Source organism: Podarcis filfolensis, assembly GCF_964270895.1.
Source record: "Podarcis filfolensis genome assembly, chromosome: 2".
NCBI classification, from domain to species: Eukaryota; Metazoa; Chordata; class Lepidosauria; order Squamata; family Lacertidae; genus Podarcis; species Podarcis filfolensis.
The window spans coordinates 9390333-9412403 of record NC_139605.1 but is presented as its reverse complement, the minus strand read 5'-3'; the positions used below and the strand labels follow the sequence as shown (position 1 = coordinate 9412403).

At 47.0% G+C, this 22071-nt stretch overlaps 4 protein-coding genes across 5 annotated transcripts in view; 1 reads left to right on the top strand and 3 right to left on the bottom strand.

The window, feature by feature from the left end:
• Nucleotides 1-22071, bottom strand: part of LOC310756497 (tigger transposable element-derived protein 1-like) — a 796241-nt gene that overhangs the window by 702021 nt on the left and 72149 nt on the right. The gene's annotated exons all lie outside the window — the stretch shown is intronic.
• LOC310757094 (uncharacterized protein) overlaps nt 1-22071 on the bottom strand; it is a 508648-nt gene that overhangs the window by 418602 nt on the left and 67975 nt on the right. The gene's annotated exons all lie outside the window — the stretch shown is intronic.
• Nucleotides 399-5356, top strand: LOC310757010 (uncharacterized protein). Its single transcript, XM_083602087.1, has 2 exons — nt 399-547; nt 1861-5356. The coding sequence occupies exon 2, from the start codon at nt 1966-1968 to the stop codon at nt 3325-3327; it is 1362 nt and encodes a 453-aa protein (XP_083458213.1). The 5' UTR covers nt 399-547; nt 1861-1965; the 3' UTR covers nt 3328-5356.
• On the bottom strand, nt 5548-21976 carry LOC310756548 (uncharacterized protein). 2 transcript variants are annotated; one of them, XM_083600807.1, is made up of 7 exons: nt 21640-21976; nt 16538-17079; nt 14407-15122; nt 13713-13827; nt 10242-10990; nt 8366-8495; nt 5548-6239 (listed from the first exon to the last, which is right to left on the bottom strand). In XM_083600807.1, the coding sequence occupies exons 2-7, from the start codon at nt 16800-16802 to the stop codon at nt 5845-5847; spliced, it is 2370 nt and encodes a 789-aa protein (XP_083456933.1). In that variant the 5' UTR covers nt 16803-17079; nt 21640-21976; the 3' UTR covers nt 5548-5844. The 2 variants fall into 2 exon arrangements, with proteins under 2 accessions (XP_083456933.1, XP_083456932.1); XM_083600806.1 differs by lacking the exon at nt 21640-21976 and having other exon boundaries at nt 14407-15140; nt 16538-16899.

Below are 22071 nucleotides of genomic sequence, written 5' to 3'. Positions count from 1 at the left end.
ACATAGACAAGTGGTGAAGGCCATGGACTGCTAATCTGTTGCGCACTGTGCTGTGGGTTTGAATCCCACCCTCACAGGACGCTTGCAAGCTTTTGGCTGCCTGCGCCTTCTTTGCATGTCAGCAGAGAAAATGCCAGTCTGGATTCGCACCCAGGTCACTCGCAGCACTGGCAACGTTGAATGAACACCATACACAGGATTGGCACTGTTGCATGATGAGGCTTCTTTCTACATCGGTGGCGCAACTTCTTTGGCATAAATCCTTTCAGGCAAACGGGTAAGCAGCTCCTTAGGTTCCCTCAAGCCCTGGGGATTATTTTGCACACATATACTTTCTTCCAGACGACTAGGAGTTAACATAACAGCGTTGCGGATCCTAGAGAGGCTGGGGAAAAATAAGTAAACAGCGCAGGGCATCTTCCTCTTCCGCCTCCCGCTTCTCTCCCTCGCAGTGTGCTGCGAAATAGCCTTTAGGTCTGGAGCCTCTGCTGCCGGTTGCATTCCTGGCTGCGGGTGCAATGCAAAGAAAAAAGACCGTGTGGAGCAGGTGAGCTAAAGCAAGGAAGCAGAGACAGAAAGCCTAGGAGGAAACAGCTGCTGGGCGGCGGCGGGGAACAGAGGAGCCCATTTCTGCAGCAGCCAAATGCAGACAAAGAGCCCTGTGGAGCTTCGAAGGCTATCAGATTGCTGAGGAGCCGGGGGCTGGAAGGGAGCTTCTGTGGGAGCTTTCAGGCAGGTGTTTGCTTTCTTAGGGAGGGGCTGCTGCTCAGTGGTTAGAGCCTCTGCTTCGCATGCAGAAGGTCGCAGATCCAATCCCTGGGGCTGGGAAACAGCTCTGTCTGAAACTGCGAAGCTGCTCTAGGAGCAAACTCCTAGGGACCGAGGTCCCTTCAGCCGCCCCCCCTCCATAAAATATTTGAGGGCCCCCTCCCAAAGTTGATGGGCATTGCCATTCAAATGGTGCATGTGTGCCGTGTCATGTAATCAATTATGTGGGGTGGGGGTTACCTGTCCCTGACCCCCCCCCCAATATTTTATTCAAGCTGGCACACCTGGAAGCTGTTGCCTATCAAGGTTGACAATAGTGAGCTGGATGGACCTGACTCGGTACAGTGGTACCTCGGGTTAAGTACCGTATTTTTCGCCCTATAGGACGCACCATCCCATAAGGCGCACCTAGTATTTGGGGGGGGGAGGGAAAAAAATTATTTCCCCCCCGAGCTTCCCCCGACCCCAGCCCCCAGAACAGGCAACTCTCTGTTTTAGGTTTTGAATCACGTGTGCACGCTGCCTTCGGATGGCTTGTCCCGAAAAGCAGCAAAGGAATACTTGAAATAAAATAATAAAATAAAGAGACCAAAAACAAGGGTGGGGCGATAACATGGAGGTAATGAAACATCACAAAGAAACAACTGATACAAATGCATCTGTGGTGTGTTTTTTGTCATTTTTCTTAGCAACAACTCTGGGGAGGAAACATCCAATTCCAGATATTGCACCCCAAAAGAAAAAACAAATGTATACAAACCAGGAACTCTTCAACTCAATAGCTATTCCAGTTTAGTCCAAACCAGGAAACTGTGGTTAACTGTTTCAGAACAAGCCAGGGTATAAACCCATTGTTTGAAGCTGGCTAAATATCTTGGTTTGTTGTGAAGCTGTTAATCATGGCTTCCTGGTTCAGTTGAAATGGAAACTATAATGAGTTAAAGAAATCCTGACTTATTTGCTGGCTCCTGCAAACAGAGGAGTAAAGAGGCTGCCCAAAGTCTTGTTTATATCACCTTTATTAAATCAATATATGATCACTGGGAACATCTAAATGTAAAGCATCATCCTGTGTTTTCTGTTTTGTTCCAGAAGGTGATGACTTAGACAAGCAGGAGAAAGATCTTTCACTAGAAAGGTGTGAGCTTCCCCATCCTATTATCATCCAAAAGCGGCAAAAGTTCTGGGGTTGAAGAGATGCCGGGAAGTCAACAGGGACAAGAAGGGCAACCTGAAAAGGCAACAGAAGGAGCTTTCCTTTGTGAAGATGGAGATGGTAGTTTAAATGAAAGTACTTTCCAAGAAGGAATCCTCATAAGTAAAGGGGGAAATATGGGCACAGACTGTGGAAAAAGCCTCCAGCAGAGCTTTGAGTTTCTTGAGAATGAGAGTGTGGAGAGAAGGGGACATCAGTATAAATGCTCATCATGCTGGGAAACTTTCCATGACAGAACCCACTTGGATACACATGAGAGAATCCACACTGGAGATAAACCATACGAATGCACAGATTGTGGGAAAAGCTTTAGCACAAGCTATGGGTTTATTGATCATATAAGAGTACACACAGAGGAGAAACCATATATGTGTTCAGACTGCGGTCAGCGCTTCCATCTGAAATCAAACCTTACTGCGCACAAGAGAACCCACACAGCAGAGAACCCCTACGAGTGCTCTGAGTGTGGGCAAAGCTTTGGTAAGAAATCACATCTTGTCACGCACGAGAGGACCCACACTGGAGAGAAACCCTATCAGTGCTCAGATTGTGGGAAGAGCTTCAGCCAGAAAGGAAATCTTGTTTCCCACATGAGGATCCACACAGGGGAGAAGCCATATAAATGTTCCCAGTGTGGCAAATGCTTCTCTCATTGCACTTCGCTGATGATGCATGTGAGAACTCACACAGGGGAGAAACCTTACAAATGCTCCATCTGTGAAAAAAGCTTTGTCAACAAGGGAAACCTTGTTTCACATGTGAGAATCCACACAGGGGAAAAGCCCTATGAATGCAGAGATTGTGGGAAAAGCTTTAGCACCAGCTTTCAGTTTATAGAGCATAAAAGGCTACACACGGGGGAGAAACCCTACATGTGCTCAGACTGTGGGCAAAGCTTCAATTCAAAATCAAACCTTATCACACACAAGAGAACCCACACAGGAGAGAAGCCCTACCAGTGTACTGTGTGTGGGAAAGGCTTCCGGGTTAAATCATCCCTTACTAAACATGTGAGAATCCATACAGGGGAGAAGCCCTACAAATGTCCTGAGTGTGGGAAAAGCTTCAACACTAGCTCCCTGCTTGTGAATCACAAAAGGGTTCATACAGGAGAGAAGCCGTATAAATGCTCAGGATGCGGGAGAAGCTTCCGTCAGAAAGGAAACCTTGTTTCACATATGAGAATCCATACAGGGGAGAAGCCATACCGGTGTTCTGACTGTGATAAAAGCTTCATTGATAAAAAGTCGCTTATTAAGCACAAGAGAACCCACACAGGAGAGAAAGCTTACGGTTGTAAAGATGGTGGGCAACACTTCAGGTGCAACTCAGTCCTTTCTTAGCACAGTATAATTCACAAGGCCTGACTGGACAAAGCCTCTCCTTGGTCTGACCTACAAATGCATTGGGGGGGGGGGAGACTGCAGAATTGGTGCTTTCTCACTGACTCAGCATTTCTTCCCTACCTCCGGCATCACCAGACGTTCACGTGGGACCATATATTGAAATATGGATGTGTACTTGGGTTGAATTTGTGTAGTCAGTACCCAGATAGAGTGTTGTCCATTTCTGACCTACATTGGTCATAGAATTGTAGAGGGCAAAGGGACCCCGAGGGTCATCTAGTTCAGCCCCATGCAATGCAGGAATTTCAGACCGCATCGGAAATACTGTGTATTTCTGGGCTGTGCATTGACCAAGTGGGATGTCTCTAGAGGAGGGGTCTGAAAATCAGGACACCTTCAGGAATAGCTGAAACATCTGGGTGTGCTTAGCCTGGAATAGAGATTGTGGGAAGAGAGAGATTATACCAGTCTTCAAATAACCACACAGAATATGGAACAGGCTTGTGGCTCCAGAGGGCAAGACTTGGGTGGAAAGTGCAGGGAAGCAGGTTTCGGCAAAACATTTAGAAGACGTATTCAACATTGGGGCAAAATTAATCAGGAGGCGGTGCTAGGGTTTTTAAAATCTGAAATTAAATACAGTAGTACCTCCGGTTGTGAACGGGATCCGTTCCGGAGGTCCGGCCGTATCCCAAAGTTTTTGCAACTGGAGAGACCGCTTCTGCACATGTGCACATGGCAGTAGACCGCTTCTGCGCATGCGCGAACGGCGAAACACTTCCGGGTTTGCCACTTTCGTAACCCGAAGTTTACATTACCTGAGGTCCCACTGTATGTCATCTGAACTGTATGTGCACCCTAGATATTCCAATGTTACCTTCCACCTTAACTGTCAGAGGCAGCCCATGCCTCTGAAGACCAGTTGTTGGAAACCACAGAAGGGCAAAGGGCTCTTGTTCTCGGGTCCTACTTTTGGGCTTTCCATTGGGGCAAATGGTTGGCCACTGTGAGCAGGATGCTGGACTTGATGCCACCTGATTCAGCAGGGCTCTTCTTGCAGTCTTAGGCCACACCACCACACGGATAGTTTCAGAGGTCGGCAGCTACCCAAATGGGCGGGAAGAGATGATGCGCTGCCAGCTACACGTGTGGGCAGGATCAGGGAGAGGTATTGTCCGATCTCGCTGTGATGCCACAACACATCCCATTAGAGCAGCCTTCCCCAAGCTGGTGCCCTCCAGATGTTTTGGATCACAGCTCCCATCAGTCTTAGGCCAGCATGGCTGTGCTGTATTAAGAGGAGGGCAAGGGGGGAACTTCTGTTGCCATTTAGAACAACTTCTCAATTGCCCTTAAATTGGCATCGCCAGCCACCACTGGCCATAGGCAGAAGTGCAATGGGACGAGAGATGGGACGCTTACCTTTGTACAGTAGAGTACATTTGACCCCACAGGCCTGGGGTTCCCCCTCCTGTTTTAAGACCATGTTGGAAACCTCTGGCGTCCCATGGGTACGAGCATGCAGAAACAATGGTGGCAGGGATCTGAAATGCATATTCTGTTCTCGTTTATAATAATTTTGATACTGCCTTTTTAAAAACGTTGCTAACAGGAAACACAGTATTTTTCTAGTCTTTTTGTTCAAAGTGCATGGCTACTGAGTGAGAAATAAATAAATCTGGCACGTTGTAATGGAATGGCACAGCTTAGACCGGGATGGGGAACCAGCAGTCTGTTGCTAGACCCCAGCTCCCCTGATCAGTGTTCTGTGGCAATGCTGAGAGGGGAGGGGAGGTGATGAGACTTGGGAGTCCAAAACATCTGGAAGGAGTCTGGCTGAGGAACATGTTTTACAGAGAGAGAGAGAAAGAGAGAGAGTTCAATTGCCAGTCTAGAGCAGGCAAGTTGGGCTAGAAATGTAAATGCACCATGTCACAACTTAAAATTTAGTCGATTTATATGAATTGAACTGTAGGTTGGATGTTAAAACCTTTGTTTTTCTCATTAAATTCTACATTACAAAATATCTGTTGCTCCATGCACTGTCTTATGTATGGATGACCACTGCCCCATGCAGTAAACTGCAGAACATCACCCCTGGAGGTGCACTCCATTGTCTCTCGAGACAAGACGGATGCCAATGTGAGTCGATACCAGTGACTGATGCTGGTCTGGTGAGGTATTTTGCTCAACCAAAAACTCTGTACAGACAAATCCTTCAAAATAATAAATAAAAATTAACTTTTTATTATGCTCGTATATTTCATGTCAGCTCTTGGGCAAGTAACAGACTCCAAAAGATAAATTAAAACACAGATAAATTAAACACAGTTAAAACACGACAAAAGACACTAGAACTGATATCCCTCCAACACAACCAAATGTTAACTTATGGCTGAGTGTATACATTCTCCAACAGAGCTAGAAAAGTATTTCAAATATCTGTGTGCCCCGGCGACCCAGTGCCTGGGACTCCTCTAGCCCTGTTCATCCAGATAAATATTTGGTGCAATGTCAAAAGGCGGAAAGGGCCAGGGAACAGCAGCTGTTCTCAGCCACTTCGCTGGCTTCTCTAATGCCAAGGACGCTGGGGGTGATCATGGCATCTTCTGCCCCCGCCAAGGTCTCAAAAGAGTCTGTCTGAAGAACAGCCAGAGGATGGGCATCAAGGGGGCACTTCCTTTTTTGCAACTTCCTCTGTGCATCCTTTTGCCTGCGAACCGCCGCTTGTTCGGGGGTTTCAGTAGCCCGGCGCCGCGCATTCCTTTCGGCTTCAACGCGCCGACGCTGCAGCCGCTGCTCCGGGGTCTGCCGCGCTCTGTGGCGTCTCTGCCGCTGCCTGGCCAGGAGCCTCTTCCGCAGTTCTCGAGTTTCCACGTTGAAGCACACGTTCATCTGTATGTACCGATCTGCAAGGATGTCAAAATTGATGCGGGGCAAATTGTGTTTGGGGTTTGTGTTTGAAGGAAGAAATTGCTTGGCTCATGGAAGGTTGAAGTAAGTGGGAAGAGGGGACTGGCGGTGTGAGAATGTGCAAGTCACATTTGTGGCAGACTTCGCTTTACATAGGAAGCTGCCTTTTGCTGAGCGAAACCATCTGCTCTGACTGGGGCAGCTCTCCAAAGTTTCATTCAGGGGACATTCCCAGTGCTACTTTGAGATGCTGAGTTTTGAACTTGGGACCTTCTGCACCCAAAGTAGATGCACTGCCACCTGGCTATGGCTCTCCCCTTATTTGCTATCATGGTTCTTCAAATAAATGCTCAGTCTGTCCCGAACCCAGAATAGTTTCAATTAAACTCGGAATTGGAGAGGTTGAAACCTAGTCCAGCACTTAAACAGTTAACATGGTAAAAGGTAAAGGTTAAAAGAAGCAGTAACCTGGAAAGTTCAAGTACTGCCAGGCTTTTGAAGGCTTTAGATGACTAAGCCTTTGCTGAGCCAACCTCTTCCTGTGTTCAGCTAGCAGAGCTCCCTGGGAGCTGCCCAGAGTCCAAATTTAATCTTGTTTTGACATGGAAGAGGCTGTGGTATTCATGCAGGTGGCGCTGTGGGTTAAACCACAGAGCCTAGGACTTGCCAATCAGAAGGTCAGCGGTTCAAATCCCCACAACAGGGTGAGCTCCTGTTGCTCGGTCCCTGCTCCTGCCAACCTAGCAGCTCGAAAGCACATCAGAGTGCAAGTAGATAAATAGGTACCGCTCCAGCAGGAAGGTAAACGGCATTTCCGTGCGCTGCTCTGGTTCGCCAGAAGCGTCTTAGTCATGCCGGTCACATGACCCGGAAGCTGTATGCCGGCTCCCTCGGCCAATAAAGCGAGATGAGCGCCGCAATCCCAGAGTCGGTCACAACTGGACCTAATGGTCAGGGGTCCCTTTACCTTTACTTTTACTGACATTGAAGAGGCTGTGGTATTCATGGCCACTTTCCTTTTGGTCTCCGAGCCAGGAGTGAATTTTATTAAAGAACATTTAAGCACTTTCAATTGCTTAAAAACATTCCAAAATACTTTTTTTAAAAAAAATGTTTTGCATGCAGAAGGTCTCAAGTTTAATAATAATAATAATAATAATTTTTATTTATAACTCGCTCTCTGGCTGGGCTTCCCCAACCACTCTGGCTGGCTTCCAACAAAATATTAAAATACAGTAATGCATCAAACATTAAAAGCTTCCCTAAACAGGGCTGCCTTCAGATGTCTTCTAAAAGTCTGGTAGTAGTTGTTCTCTTTGACATCTGGTGGGAGGGCATTCCACAGGGCGGGTGCCACTACCAAGAAGGCCCTCTGCCTGGTTCCCTGTAAAAATCCAATCCCTGGACTCTTCAAGTAGGGCTGGGAGAGGCTTCTGTCTGCAGCCTTGGAGACCCCAAGGCTGACTCATTACAAGGCAACTTCTGATGTGCCTATGTGACTCAGAGAGAGCAGCTAGCCTGGGGCAACCCAATGACCTTCACGGAGATATGGGGACTAGCCCTGCAGATGTGGACTCTCCTTCCTTGGAGGTTTCTCAACAGAGCTTGGATGACCATCTGTCATACATGCTTTAGCTGAGATTCCTAGATGAGCCTTGGGGGGTACTGTCCAACTCTATGATTCTATGAGATCTGCAAACTAGAGACTTCCTGGCTTACTACTTGAACCTCACATCCTTGGGGCCAAACTATATGATGTTCAAACTCCCACCATATCTATCTATCTATCTATCTATCTATCTATCTATCTATCTATCTATGCACAACTGTGGGAGACTTTTCCTCTGTGCCATAGCCCCAATCAGGTCACACCCCTCACCGCTCAGGAGCTGCAGAGAGAAAAATATGTAGGTTTACACATTTAAGCCCTTACATTTTTCCTTCTCTGCAGCTAACAGCAGCTCTGGGGGAAAGCAATCTACTTAAGGGCTGCTTTGCAAGGGGGCAAGGTTTAGCATCCCCTCCTCACACACTCCTACTTCCCCAGCACAAGTGCAAAAGCCATGGTTTAATGACCTTGGAAATGTGGAAACGTTAATGAATCAGGCACCAGAACCCTTACTTAATAAGTTGATGTCCACATCATCCTCTGTTTTGGCCTCCAGGGGGAGCCTCTGCATCGTCTTTGGGGAATCTGAAGGGGCTCCGGGTGACTCCAGAGAATTCAGCTCATCCTCTGGTGGGAACAGGACCTGCAATTCAAATAGGCATCTATTGTTCAGTGAACAAAGTGCAAACGTCAAGGGACTAGGACCTTCTCTGGCCTAGAGGAAAAATCAAGTGGCAGTTGCAGTGCAAATCAGGAACCAGGGTCAACGTCGGATGGACTTTTGTGTGATTACAAATATCTAAACAAAATGACTAAATTGTCTGCTGCTCTATTTTTCCACGGGGAAATTTCCCACTTTTAGAAACACACCCACCCCCCTCAATTAGGATGAATGAATGAATGAGGAGGGACTCAATGGTAGAGCATCTACTTTGCATGCAAAAGGTTGCGGGTTCAATCCCCGAAATCTCCAGGCAAGGATGAGAAAATTTTCTGGCTGAAAATTTTCAGAGCTGCTTCCAGTCTGTGTAGACAGGACTGAGCTAGATGCACCAACAGCTTGACTCAGGAAATACAGGAAGCTGCATAAGGTTAACACAATCCCAAGCAAACTGGGCCTTTGGGGTGGATTCAACGCCAATCAAAGCTGCAATATACTTTTTTTTTCAGGGAACTTTCCCTAAAAAGTACATCTACTTATTTGCAGAGCTCTTTAAGCATGCTAAAATGAATACGTCAATAGCTTTTAGTGTCTCCAACCTCTACCACCCGCCCTGTGAAATGTGAATAATGGAAGGGAAATCTGTACTATTTTGCCATTATGTCTCGGAAAACAATACAATAAAAATAATTTCCATGCAAAGCTTTGAAATGGTCTGAACGCAACAATTAAGCCACGCTGCTTTGTTTACCCTAATCAGACATTCGAATTCAATTACGTTTGGATATTGAGAATACCTTTGAGGTCTTTATACAGCACATAGAAGCATAATGTGTGTTGTATCAAGCTAAGTTAATAATGGATGATATGAATATGCCTGTGGAAAACATTAAAATTTTCAGAAGAATGTATTCTTTTGAACAACATGCCCGCTATATGGAATTTTACAACTGGACAGCTCCATTTAATCAATAGATTGAAGATATGACTAGACGTGCAAGTTATGAATGGATTGTTTATGGACGCAGACTTTGCATGGACAAGTAGAATGACATTTGGAATGCATTTATACAAAATATAGCAGGTTAAAAATAAACATATATGTATATGAATAGTAATAATACTAATTAGATAAGCATTTATATGGAACTGGAACTGTTAACTCTTGCAATGATATAATACTGTATAGCTTTATTTTTATTTTACGTTCAGTTAAACTTCTCTTAATAATAAATAATAAAAGCTATGTCAGGGGTGGGGGACTTTTTTCAGCCCAAGGGCGCAAATTCCCATCTGAGCAACCTTCTGAGATCAGAGCAACCAATACAATTTTTACCTTTGTAAAGTAAGATTCTAGTCCTCAAGGTTCTAGATAAGGCACTTGGAAGCTGCTTTGTGCTCTAGTAGCTCTTGCCCTCTTCCCACGCAACATCCCTCCATTTGGGGGCTATCTGAGGAGGAAAGCTTGTAAAAGAGGCGGGCATACTATTAAGATGGGAACATACAATGCTGCCTTATAATGAGTCAGACCATTGGTCCATCTAGCTCAATACCGTCTACACTGATTGGCCACGGCTCTCCAGGCAGCCTACTCTCCAAGCCACACTGGGAGATCTTTGCCAACGCTATACTGGACAAGCTAGGGATTCAGCAAAGCAGATGCTCTATGACTGAGCTACAGCCTTTCCTGGAGGTGGCTGGGATGACCTCAAAGACTGGCACACCCACCTTGGGCTCCTGTCTCTTGGGCTCCTGTGGCCTCAGGAGGAAGACCTCTGCCAGGGCCACCGCCTGAGCACAAGTCTCTGGACGGCGTTCCCTAACCCAGGTCTCCATCTCTACAGGGAGGATGCTCAGAAACTGCTCCAGGATCAGCAAATCCAAGATCTCCTCCTTTGAGCGCCTCTCCGGCTTCAGCCACTGGTGGCAAACCTCCCAGAGCCTCTTGCAGATGTCTCGGGGCCTCTCAGCTTGCCGACAGCGGAACTGCCGGAAACGCTGGCGCAGAGCCTCCACGCTGACAGCGTCCTCGTCGAGAAGCATCTCCTCTTCTGCTTTCTTGGAGGAGTCTGCGTTGTCAGAAGCCTGCTGAGCTTCTCTGCTCAGGCCTGTCTGCCTTTGGGTGACCCACAGTCCTTTGGGCCACTGGCTGACATCGCTCCTTCCTGTCGCTGAGAGGACCCTGCCGTCCTCCTCTGCAGGCTTCCCCGAGGCAGGTGGGGTCTGTGGGTTCTTCCACCCTGAGGGAGGGGACTGCATTGTCCTAAGGAAGTCCTGCAACTGGGCTTCCCAGCGCTCTCGCTGCCCCTCCTCAGGCTCCAGTTTAATTGGCTGCAATGCTCCTGCCCCTTCCAGTGACTCCCCTGTGGTCTCCATCTGGACCACGTGAAGGTCTCCTTCTTGCGCTGTCAAATCTTCTCCCAATTTGGCTTGTCCTCGGTCCTGCATCTTCCTTTTTGCTTCAGGCCACACCTGAGCTGGAAAGGAGAAAGCAATGGGTTTTATTTGCTAGCTCCCTTAAAACATCAGCACAAGCCAGGAGTAGCCAATTCCTTCCAGTGCTTTACCAGCACTGGCTCCCGGTGGAGTATCGGGTCAGGTTTAAGGTGCTGGTTTTGACCTTAAAAGCCCTTTGTGGCTTAGGGCCCTTGTATTTACGGGACCACCTCTCCTGGGATGCCCCGCAGAGAACCTTAAGGTCCATGAATAATCATAGTTTAGAGCTCTCGGGCCCTAAGGAAGTCAGATTATCCTCCACCAGGGCCAGGGCCTTCTCAGTGACGGCTCCGACCTGATGGAATGCTCTGTCCCATGAGACCAGGGCCCTGCAGGACTTGATCTCCTTCCGCAGTGCCTGTAAGACAGAGCTATTCCGCCTAGCTTTCAACTTGAACTTAGCCTGATCTTTTATTCCCCTTCCTTCCCTCCCCCTTTTATGAAGATTACCCGCTCTGGGATCCCACAGCTAATTCTCCCCTGGTCTCTCGCTGGCCCAAATAGGAATAATTTAGCCAGCTAGCCCTGGTGATCATCTAATGTTTATGGATGGATTTCCCCCCCCTAAATTGATTTTTGAATTCTGAATTTATTGTTATTCACGTTTTATACTGTATTTTATGCTGTTTTTTGTTGCATCAATTAAGTGATTTAAATTGGTTGTTAACCGCCCTGAGCCCGGTTTTCTGAACCGGGAAGGGTGGGGTACAAATAAAAAATTATTTATTTATTATATTACACTGCTGGACTCCAACAGCCATCAGGCCTAGAAGGCATGGTCAATGATATGGGATGGTGGGACTTATAGTCCATCAAGATCTGCAAGGCACCATTTTGACTAAAGGTCTAATTCTCATCCTAAAGGTCTAATTCTCACTGAAGTGGTCGGCTTCTGTTTGGGCTGTTTCACTTCAGGAGGTGGGTGGAGGGTTCAAACAATGGAATGCTCCTCCATATGGAGTGGGGAAGCCATGCATACAGAAAACTAGCATGTCAGGGAAAAGAGGTCTAGCCTAGCCTTCCCTCTGACGTGGTAGCTTTCTACATGCAAGAATCTTTGGGAAGAGACAGAGGGGCATGTGCTCATGAAAGCATCCTGTGTGTCAATTTAAACTTCCATTAGCAGCACAGCACAGAACTGGAGTCCCCAACCTTTCTGAACTAGTGGGCACATTTCGAATTTTGAGAGGAGGTGCCAGTTACAAAATGTAACTGGGGAGGGTGTGGCATAACATAAAATGGCTGCTGTTGGGGTTCTCATTTCACAGAAGCTGCTTAGCCCCACTTTGCCCAATGATAATTAAAAACTTGCTTTTTAAAAGTGAAAGCTGAGTGTCTGGGACACCTGCCCTGCAGCGCGACTGAGAGCCACCGTGGTCACCATGATGCCCATGGTCACCAGTTTAGCCACCCTGGTGGAGAAAGCGGCAGTGACCTGCCCAAGGTGCTCTTCTCTGCCAGAGGCAGCATACCTCTGAGAAGCCGTTTTGGCATATAAGTGGTATATTTTATTTTATTTCTTTATTTATTGATTTTATACACTGCCCTATACCTGGGGGTCTCAGGGCAGTTCACAGAATAAAATCAAGATATGAAACCACAAAATACATAATAAAAATAAAAACAACAACCCAATAACCCACATTTTAAAAGGGCATAGGATGTAAATCAGATCAACCAAAGGCCTGGTTAAAAAGAACCGTTTTTGCCTAGTGCCTAAAGGTGTATAATGAAGGCGCCAGGCGAACTTCCCTGGGGAGACCATTCCACAGACGGGGAGCCACTGCAGAGAAGGCCCCGTTCTCATGTTGCCACCCTCCGGCCCTCTCCAGGAGGTGGCACACAAAGAAGGGCCTCAGAAGATGATCTCAGGATCTGCGTAGGTTCATATGAGAAGTGGCGGTTCTTGAGGTATTATGGTCCTGAGCTGCTTAAGGCTTTGTAGGTTAAAGCCAGCACTTTGACTTGGGCCCAGAAACTAACTGGTAGCCAGTGCCGTCAGGCCAGGATTGGTGTAATATGCTCAAAGCGTCTTGCTTTGGAGAGCAACCTGGCCTCTGAATTCTGCACTAGCTGAAGTTTCCAAACCATCTTCAGAGGCAGCCCTACGTATAACGCATTGCAGTAATCTAACCTTGAGGTTACCAGAGCACAGACTACAGAAGTTAGGCTATCCCTGACCAAAGAGTGGTGCAGCTGGACCACCAGCTGAAGCGGATGGAAGGCACTCCGGGCCACTGAGGCCACCTGAGCCTCAAGCGACAGCAAAGGATCTAGGACCTACCCCAGGGTACAAACCTGCTCCTTCGGGGGAAGTGTAACCCCATCAAGAGCAGACAACCTCCCAGTCATCTGGTCTAGGGAACCACCCACCAACAGAGCCTCAGTCTTATCTGGATTGAGCTTCAGTCTGTTGGCTCTCATCTAGTCCAATACTGAGGCAAGACACCAGTTTGTTGGGAATCACAAGCGCAGAGAGTGGTGCAGTTGTGCTCAGGTCCTGCTTGGGGTCTTCTCGCAGGCAATTGGCTGATTACTGTGAGAACAGGATGCTAAATTATGAGGGGCCTTTGGCTTGAGCCAGCCAGGCTCTTCTTAGGGACTTATGTGAGCTTCATGGCCGGGTGGGGATTTGAACCCTGCTCTCCCAGCTTGTAGTCCAACACTCTAACCACTACACCACATTGAGGAACAGATCTTTACCCAACATGATGGCTCTACTTTTGCCTTTCCGCAGTCCTTCTGTGCAAAGTTGTGCTGTTGGCTCCTCCTCTGCCTTTGGTGAGCTAGCAACCGCCTCTTCAAACATCAGATTAACCTAAAAATAAAAAAGAAGGATTTATAGAGCATGTTAAGGAAAGCATCCAAAGCGGTTTGTTGTTATTTTTATTGTTTAACAGTTTAGAAGCAAGATACAGTCAGACCTTGGTTTTCGAATGGAATCCGTTCCAGGAGTCCATTCGACTACTGAAAACATTTGAAAACCAAGGCACGGCTTACGATTGGCTGCAGGAGCTTCCTGCACTCAGTCAGAAGCCGCGTCGGATATTCATCTTCTGAAAAACGTTCGCAAATGGGACACTCACTTCTGGGTTTGCAGTGTTCGGGAGCCAAAACGTTTGAGTCACAAGGCGTTCAACAACCAAGGCACGATTGTATTACAAAATGAAATAGGGAGTACAAACAAAGAAAAAACAATAAAATTTGCTTCCTCTAAAATTTGTATCCTGAATTGCCTTGTGTAAAGTAACACAGAAAGACCGTATGCAAATCAAAAGTGAAATGAAATAAAATTATAAACTGAAATGGCAGGCACCTGGAAGTGTCCTCCGCAGCCTCCCTGCAAAGATTGTCTCTGGGCCCCTTGAAGGATTCACAAAGAAAGAGATGTTCTCACCTGCTGCTTCTGCTCCTCAGGCTCCTGCGACCCAAGCAGGAAATCCTCTGCCAGAATCACTGCCTGGGCGCAAGTCTCTGGGCCATGCCCCTGAACCCAGATCTGCATCTCTGGGGGCAGGATGGCCAGGAACTGCTCCAGGATCACCAGCTCCAGGATCTGCTCCTTGGTGTGCTCCTCTGGCCTCAGCCACTGGTGGCAAAGCTCCTGGAGATGCCTCCACAATCCCATGGGTCCTTCGGCTTCTCGGTAGCAGAAGTGCCTGAAGTGGTGGCAGCGTGCTTCCAAGCTGCTGAGGTCTGGACTCTCTTCTTTCACACTTGCGGGAGAATCCAGGCGATGCTCACAGAACTTGAGGGATCCTCTCGAAAAGTCTGGCAGGGTTCGCTTCGTAAGCTCGCTCCGAGGCCACTGAGTGGTGTCTGCCACTCCATTCGCAGACAGAATGAGCAAATCCCTAGGGCCCTCTCCAGACTCAGGATCAAGCAAGCATGGATCATCATGTTCTGTGTGAGGGGGTTGTGCCGGCTGCATGAAGTCTTGCCACTGGGTTTCACAGTGCCCGTCCTCCGGTTCCTCCTTTATTGGGAACGGAGACAGCCTTCTTGACAGCTCTTCAGTGGTCTCAACCTGGACAACATGCAGGTCCCTTCCTCCCGCCTCAGGCATCTCCCCTGTTTCAGGCTCTTCAAGGTCCTGCTCCTCCATTTTGACTTCTGGTGGTATCCAGTGCCCTGTAAATAAAAGACATCTTAGATCAGGCACCTCAGAACTATGTACAGTGGCACCTCAGTTTTCAAGCGTCTCGGAGGCCAAACGTTTCGATTTTCCAACGCCGAAAACCTGGAAGTAATTGCTTCCATTTTCGAACGCACCTCAGAAGTCAAACGGCTTCTGCAGTGTTTTTCAATTTCTCCAATTGAACTTGTAGCCAGCCCTTTGCGCTTCTGTTTTTGAACGTTTCAGAAGTCAAACGGTCTTCTGGAACAGATTGCGTTTGAGAGCTGATGTTCCACTGTACTCCCATGGTTAGAGCTTTAGACCAGGGATGAGGAACCATTTGTTTTTTCCTAGCAAGGGTTGAATTCTCTCAGCGGTCGTCTGTCAAGGGCTGTGTACTGGTAGTGGGCAGGGAGGGCTTCAGTGAGAAAGCCAAAACTCGATGGGGCCCAAAAGGAGGTGGGGCACCCCATTTTATTTCTCTCTCTTTCTGCCACATTTGTTTCTCTTCACTTTCACCCCTCCTTGCACATGGAATTCGACTGAAGACAATTCTGAGCTCAACAGACCAACAGTCTGACTAAATATTTCTTATAAAGCAGTGCACGGTAACACAAAAATTAAACGCATTCATAATAGCAATCTGTAAAACGTAATTTAAAACTCGCTCCCCACCCCCACCCCGGACAGAGTACCGTATTTTTGCTCTGTAAGACTCACTTTTCCCTCCTAAAAAGTAAGGGGAAATGTCTGTGCGTCTTATGGAGCGAATGCAGGCTGCGCAGCTATCCCAGAAGCCAAAACAGCAAGAGGGATTGCTGCTTTCACTGCGCAGCAATCCCTCTTGCTGTTCTGGCTTCTGAGATTCAGAATAATTTTTTTTCTTGTTTTCCTCCTCCAAAAACTAGGTGCGTCTTGTGGTCTGGTGCGTCTTATAGAGCGAAAAATACGGTAATTGCTACACACAGGAAGAACAAGGATATAGGTTTGAGTGCCTCACCTGTAGTTTTATAAATAATTTATTGTGTCAATACGAATGGAAGTTGTTAACATTGCAGTTGTTGTATAAGGGATTGGTATTTTGACCAGAGTGTAATTGAAATTAATAAGATTTTGGAACGCAGAAATAAAGTAAATCATCAAACCATCAATTCTAGCACGTGGGGAGGGGCACCTAAATTATCTGAATGATTGGTATTAGTAATTGTATTATAATTTGGCATTGTTATAGTGAGGCAAATATTGGATTACTGTAACTGAAAATTAATAAAAATTATTATAAAAGTAAAAATAAAACTTGCTCCCCCACCTGCCTCCTGGCCACCATTAACAACCAAAGTGATAAACACCCAGGGATGACATTAAACTCAACCCAGGAAGAGCCACGGAAATGCATATCTGTAGCTTTTACCAAATGTTTGGTGTGGCGTAAGCGGCCATGCCTGAGAGGACCCTGCCTTCCTCAGCACCTCCTCAGCATCTTTCCTCCTTTGCCTCATGAGGCGCATCCTCTTCCAAGAGTCTTCCCTGTGCTTCTTTTGGTATGCGCTGTCCAGCTTCCGGTCTTCCCTGATCATCTTCATTGCTCTCCTCGCCTTCTCTCGCTCAAGGAGTCTCTGCTCGTCGCTTTGCCTCGCCCGGCTCTCTCTCTTCCTCTCGGCGGCGCTCTTGCTCATCGTGCAGAAAACTGGCACCCTCCCTTCAGCAGTTATTTCGTGGAGTTTTACATATTTGAAAATTCATGAAACGACAGGTGACTGGGCTTCGCGTGATAGAGGAGGGTCTTTGTCCCAAAAGGCAAGGGAAGGGACTGTGTTCAGCTCCGGGGTGGATCCATCTCTTTGGCCTAGATGGGAAGAGTCAGAAAGGGAGAGAAGCTTCTGGAAGAAGCCTGTAAATTTCTTCCACAGTTGAGGAGAAGCTGGTGGAGTATAAAACCTATATGGGCAATCTCTGAAAGATAAATGGTATTTCGAGGAGTTAGTGATCTAACAGTTACTCTTCCTGCCTCTGTTTGCTTTCCCCTATCTCTTTTTGAGCTCTTTGATGGCTGAGAACAGCCTTTAATGCCCTAATCTGTTGGAAGGAAGTGATATTATTGGGTACCTTCTTTTAATGTTGGACATTGTTTGAAGAAAGTGAGGCATTGGGAGAGGTGGCTAATGAATACTGTCATACCTCGGGGATTACAGACACTTCATGTTGCATTTTTGCGGGTTGCGGACCGCCGAAACCCAGAAGTACCAGAATGGGTTACTTCCGGGTTTCGGCGGTCGTGCATGCGCAGAAGCGCTAAATCACGCTTTGTGCATGCACAGAAGCGCCAAATCAAACCCGCACGTGCACAGATGTGGGTTGTGAACGCTGCGGGTTGAGAACGTGCATCCCACACGGATCACGTTCGCAACCCGAGCGTCCACTGTAATCTACGCGTAGCCGGTCAGGCAAGCCACGCAGGCTAACAGGCTAGCTATCAGATGATTTTCGGCTGAGTTCTTTGAAGCTTGTGCACGGACTGATCAGCAAACTAAGGCTACCTGGGGAGTCGCGTCGCCACTTCTTGAGGGCTTCCAAGTGGCAGAAAGAAGTGCTTGCTTGGTATGTATATATTGCGTGCTGTGTAGAATAAAATTGCTAATCTTCTCACTCACTTGTGATTTGTATTACTTCTGGATCTCATTTTAAAAGAACCACCTTGCATTTGGCAAGACAAGACCTTAAGAAGTGTCCATTTGCTGGACCAAAGGCCCAGTGAGCTCACAGGCCGACCTGGTAAGGTAAGAGGTAAAGCACCCCTGGACAGTTAAGTCCAGTCAAAGGCGACTATGGGGTTTCAGCACTCATCTCGCTTTAAGGCCGAGGGAGCCGGCGTTTGTCCACAGACAGTTTCTGGGTCATGTGGCCAGCATGACTAAACCGTTTCTGGTGCAACAGGACACCATGATGAGTGCCAGAGCACACCGAAATGGCGTTTACCTTCCCGCCACAGCGGTGCCTTTTGATCTACTTGCACTGGTGTGCTTTCGAATTGCTAGGTTAGCAGAAGCTCGCTCCGTTGTGGGGATTTGAACCGCTGACCTTCCGATCGGCAAGCCCAAGAGGCTCAATGGTTTTATACCACAGCGCCACCCGTCCGATGGGAAGTCCACAAGAAGGAACCGAGTGCAACAGCACTACTTTTCCCCACTTGTGATTCCCAGCCACTGGCATTCAGAGGCATCCTGCCTGCCTCTGACAGTGGAGGCAGAACCACTGGCCTGCTGCCTATTTTCTTGGAGAGGGCTCTGAGAGAAGAATTATATTAAAATAAATGTTGCCCTGTCTTGCATGGTTCACATATAATATATCGTTTTGAACAGAGCATATCATCAAACTCTGAAAAAAATGTTTAAAATCATGCATATCAACTGTACATTATAGGAAAGAAATGGATTGTATGCTTGGTGGGGATGCAGGAGAAGGGAGGGCTAGACTTTTGCCTTTGAGGCGTCCCTTGAAGACTTTTTATGCTGACAGGTCTAGGCTGATTAGCCAGTCATTTTAATGCATGGGTAGGCAAACTAGGGCCCGGGGGCCGAATGTGGCCCAATCACCTTCTAAATCCGGCCCGTGGACAGTCCGGGAATCAGCGTGTTTTTACATGAGTAGAATGTGTCCTTTTATTTAAAATGCACCTCTGGGTTATTTGTGGGGCCTGCATGGTGTTTTTACATGAGTAGAATGTGTGCTTTTATTTAAAAGGCATCTCTGGGTTATTTGTGGGGCATAGGAATTCGTTCATTTCCCCCCCTTCTAAATATAGTCTGGCCCCCACAAGGTCTGGGGGACAGTGGACCGGCCCCCTGCTGAAAAACTTTGCTGACCCCTGTTTTAATGGATATGTTATTTTGTTTTTATGGAGTTTTGTTTTATTGTACTTGGGTGCACACACACATACATATATATGTATATATTATTATACAGCGCTTTGATATTTTTTATACAAGTTGGTGGTATACTAACAAGCATTTATAAAGAAATTGACTTATTAGTCACTTTTTATATAAAAAGCTTCTGAGACTTGCAAAAGATTAAGAGGTTGACATTTTCATGGAATTACCCCCATGGATAACCATTAAAAATAAGGTGTATTTTAAAATGCTGTATAACAAATAGATAATTGTAGTCATTTTGTGGGTTGCATTTTGTTTTATGATTTCATCTGACTTTGACTTATGTTTTGTCTAATCCTTGCCTGAGACTGGTGTTTTTCAGTATCAAATGCCTCTTTGAACATTGGCAGAATAACACACACGCATATATATCTAATTAAATAACCCTGATACTTAAAAGGTAAAGGTACCCCTGCCCGTACGGGCCAGTCGTGTCCGACTCTAGGGTTGTGCGCCCATCTCGCTTAAGAGGCCGGGGGCCAGCGCTGTCTGGAGACACTTCCGGGTCACGTGGCCAGCGTGACGAAGCTGCTCTGGCGAGCCAGCACCAGCGCAGCACACGGAAACGCCGTTTACCTTCCCGCTATAAAGCGGTCCCTATTTATCTACTTGCACTTAGGGGTGCTTTCGAACTGCTAGGTGGGCAGGAGCTGGGACCGAAAGACGGGAGCTCACCCTGCCGCGGGGATTCGAACCGCCGACCATGCAATCGGCAAGTCCTAGGCACTGAGGTTTTACCCACAGCGCCACCTGCGTCCCCCAACCCTGATACTTATGTAGATATAATACTGCTTTTTTTTTAAAAAATGTTTAAATATTGCTATATACATTTCCCTGATATTTTATGTGGGGGCAGTAAACAGTTCCTTTTATAAAATAAATAATGTGATGAAAATTATCTCCTAAACATAATCTGTTTAGCTCAGACTGTGTTTGTGTGCCCACAGATAACAGATTTAACTATATTCAAAACCAACTAAAAATCAGCTTTTATTAACCCTCACTTTTTAATAATTCTTTTTTCAAAAGAGAAGCTGAATATGAAATAGGGCATTCGATTACAATAGATGTGATCATTAATCCCCACAATGCACGCACACCTGCTTAATCTGTGTAATCTGCTCAGAGGCTGCTTGGCTTTGGTTGCCATGGAAACCAGGGAACATCAAGGCCTAAATCCTGATAAGGTTAATTTGGACGAAAGCTTCCTTCTCACAAGTAGCTGAGGAGGTCATGAAACCTTTTCTGAGTCTCCTAATGAGGAGGTGAACTCACATCACACACACACACACATGAAACAAACAAACAAACAAACAAACAAACAAACAAACAAACATAGCTTGCACATGGAACAGTAGCTGGTCAGGAAGAAGCTTCTGGCCTAGACTTTTCCCTGACATACTAGTTTTCCCACATACAGGAAATCTTGCTATATTTTAATAGAGAAACATTCAGTCATGTGAGCCTTCACCTGTTGTCTAAAGCGGCACAGTTAAGGTTTGCCTCCTTGTCTGATGTATGTGGTTACCAACCACAAACCTTTAAAAGTAGTCATTTGACCATGAAGAGCAACTCCAACCCAATTGCTGTGAATGGGAAGCTCATCACAAACACATTTTAGCTCAAACTGGGCCTAGGGTTGAGATAAGAATTAGAGACCGCCAGGTGTATAATTTCATTATTTTAATAGTGCTACTTTAATTGCATTTAACCTTTTAGATTAGCCTTGAACTTTGTGTGTTCTGCATTTGTGAGTCTCCCCCTCCTACGCCGCACTCCATCTCTCCTTATCTATTTTTTATTCATTTTATTTCATTTACTGAATTTATATGCCGCCATGTAGTTTTGTGAGGGGAATGGGGGTCTCCCAGCAACGTTCAGCACCCTTAGGAAACTAAAGGTAAAGGTAAAGGGACCCCTGACCATTAGGTCCAGTTGTGGCCGACTCTGGGGTTGCGGCGCTCATCTCACTTTATTGGCCGAGGGAGCCGGCGTACAGCTTCTGGGTCATGTGGCCAGCATGACTAAGCCACTTGTGGCGAACCAGAGCAGCACACGGAAACGCCGTTTATCTTCCCGCCGGAGTGGTACCTATTTATCTATTTGCACTTTGACGTGCATTCGAACTGCTAGGTTGGCAGGAGCAGGGACCAAGCAACGGGAGCTCACCCCGTCACAGGGATTCGAACCGCCAACCTTCTGATCGGCAAGCCCTAGGCTCTGTGGTTTAACCCACAGCGCAAACTACAGCTCCCACAAGTCTCTGTGGGGGAAAGCCATAACAGCTGGGAGCAGTAGGACACTGCTTGAAATGTGCAACGCAAATGGGGCCCCTGTGTGTGTGTGTGTGTGTAAAAGCAACTAGATTACCCAAATACATAGAACAGGATTTATTTTACAATGCACAAAAGAGGAAAGCATCCTGGCAAGCCACGTGCTTGGACGCAGCTGTTTCAAGGGGCAGCTGTCCCCACTCCCCGCCTGCCTCCTCCTCTGCATCTGCTTCTCCTGCTCGGGGATCTCCTCTTCTGAATCATGCCCCCTCGCCCCCCCCCACACTCCACAACCTCCTTGAACTCACCCTCTCCTTGCAAGGATTTCCAACAGGGGACGCGGGCAGGAAGTCCCTGGGCAACACGCCTTGCACGATTATGATCGCAGGCTGGAATGTGCAAAAGGGAAGTTTTTTTGGGGGGGGGTGTTGTGCGGGGTGGGTTCCCCTACCGAGAAAGGGGAAAAGGGGGGGGCGGGACAGGAAAGTGACATGCATTGCTCCCTTTCCCCATTTCAGGATCTCTCTAGGCAGGAGGACTCTCTGCATTTAACCCGTTCAGTCTCTTTTCAGGAAAGCTGACTTTTCCTTATGGAGCGGGGACTTCAAGACAAAGGCCAACTAAGTCCTACTCAGAGTAGACCCACTGAAACTAATGAGCCTAAGTTAATCTATTAATTTAGAACCATGGAAACAAAACCTCTACAATACCTTGGATAGTTCAGTTGATAGAGCAGGAGG

Bases quoted from the DNA above. Each gene is read 5' to 3' on its own strand.
- LOC310757010 (XM_083602087.1), top strand. From the start codon at position 1,966: ATGCCGGGAAGTCAACAGGGACAAGAAGGGCAACCTGAAAAGGCAACA.
- LOC310756548 (XM_083600806.1), bottom strand. From the start codon at position 16,802: ATGAGCAAGAGCGCCGCCGAGAGGAAGAGAGAGAGCCGGGCGAGGCAA. The intron at 8,496-10,241 runs GTGGGTGTGCCA...TTTGAATTGCAG, and splicing joins CCAAGAGACAGGAGCCCAAG to GTCCTGTTCCCACCAGAGGA. The intron at 6,240-8,365 runs GTAAGGGTTCTG...ACATCCTTGCAG, and splicing joins TGTGGACATCAACTTATTAA to ATCGGTACATACAGATGAAC.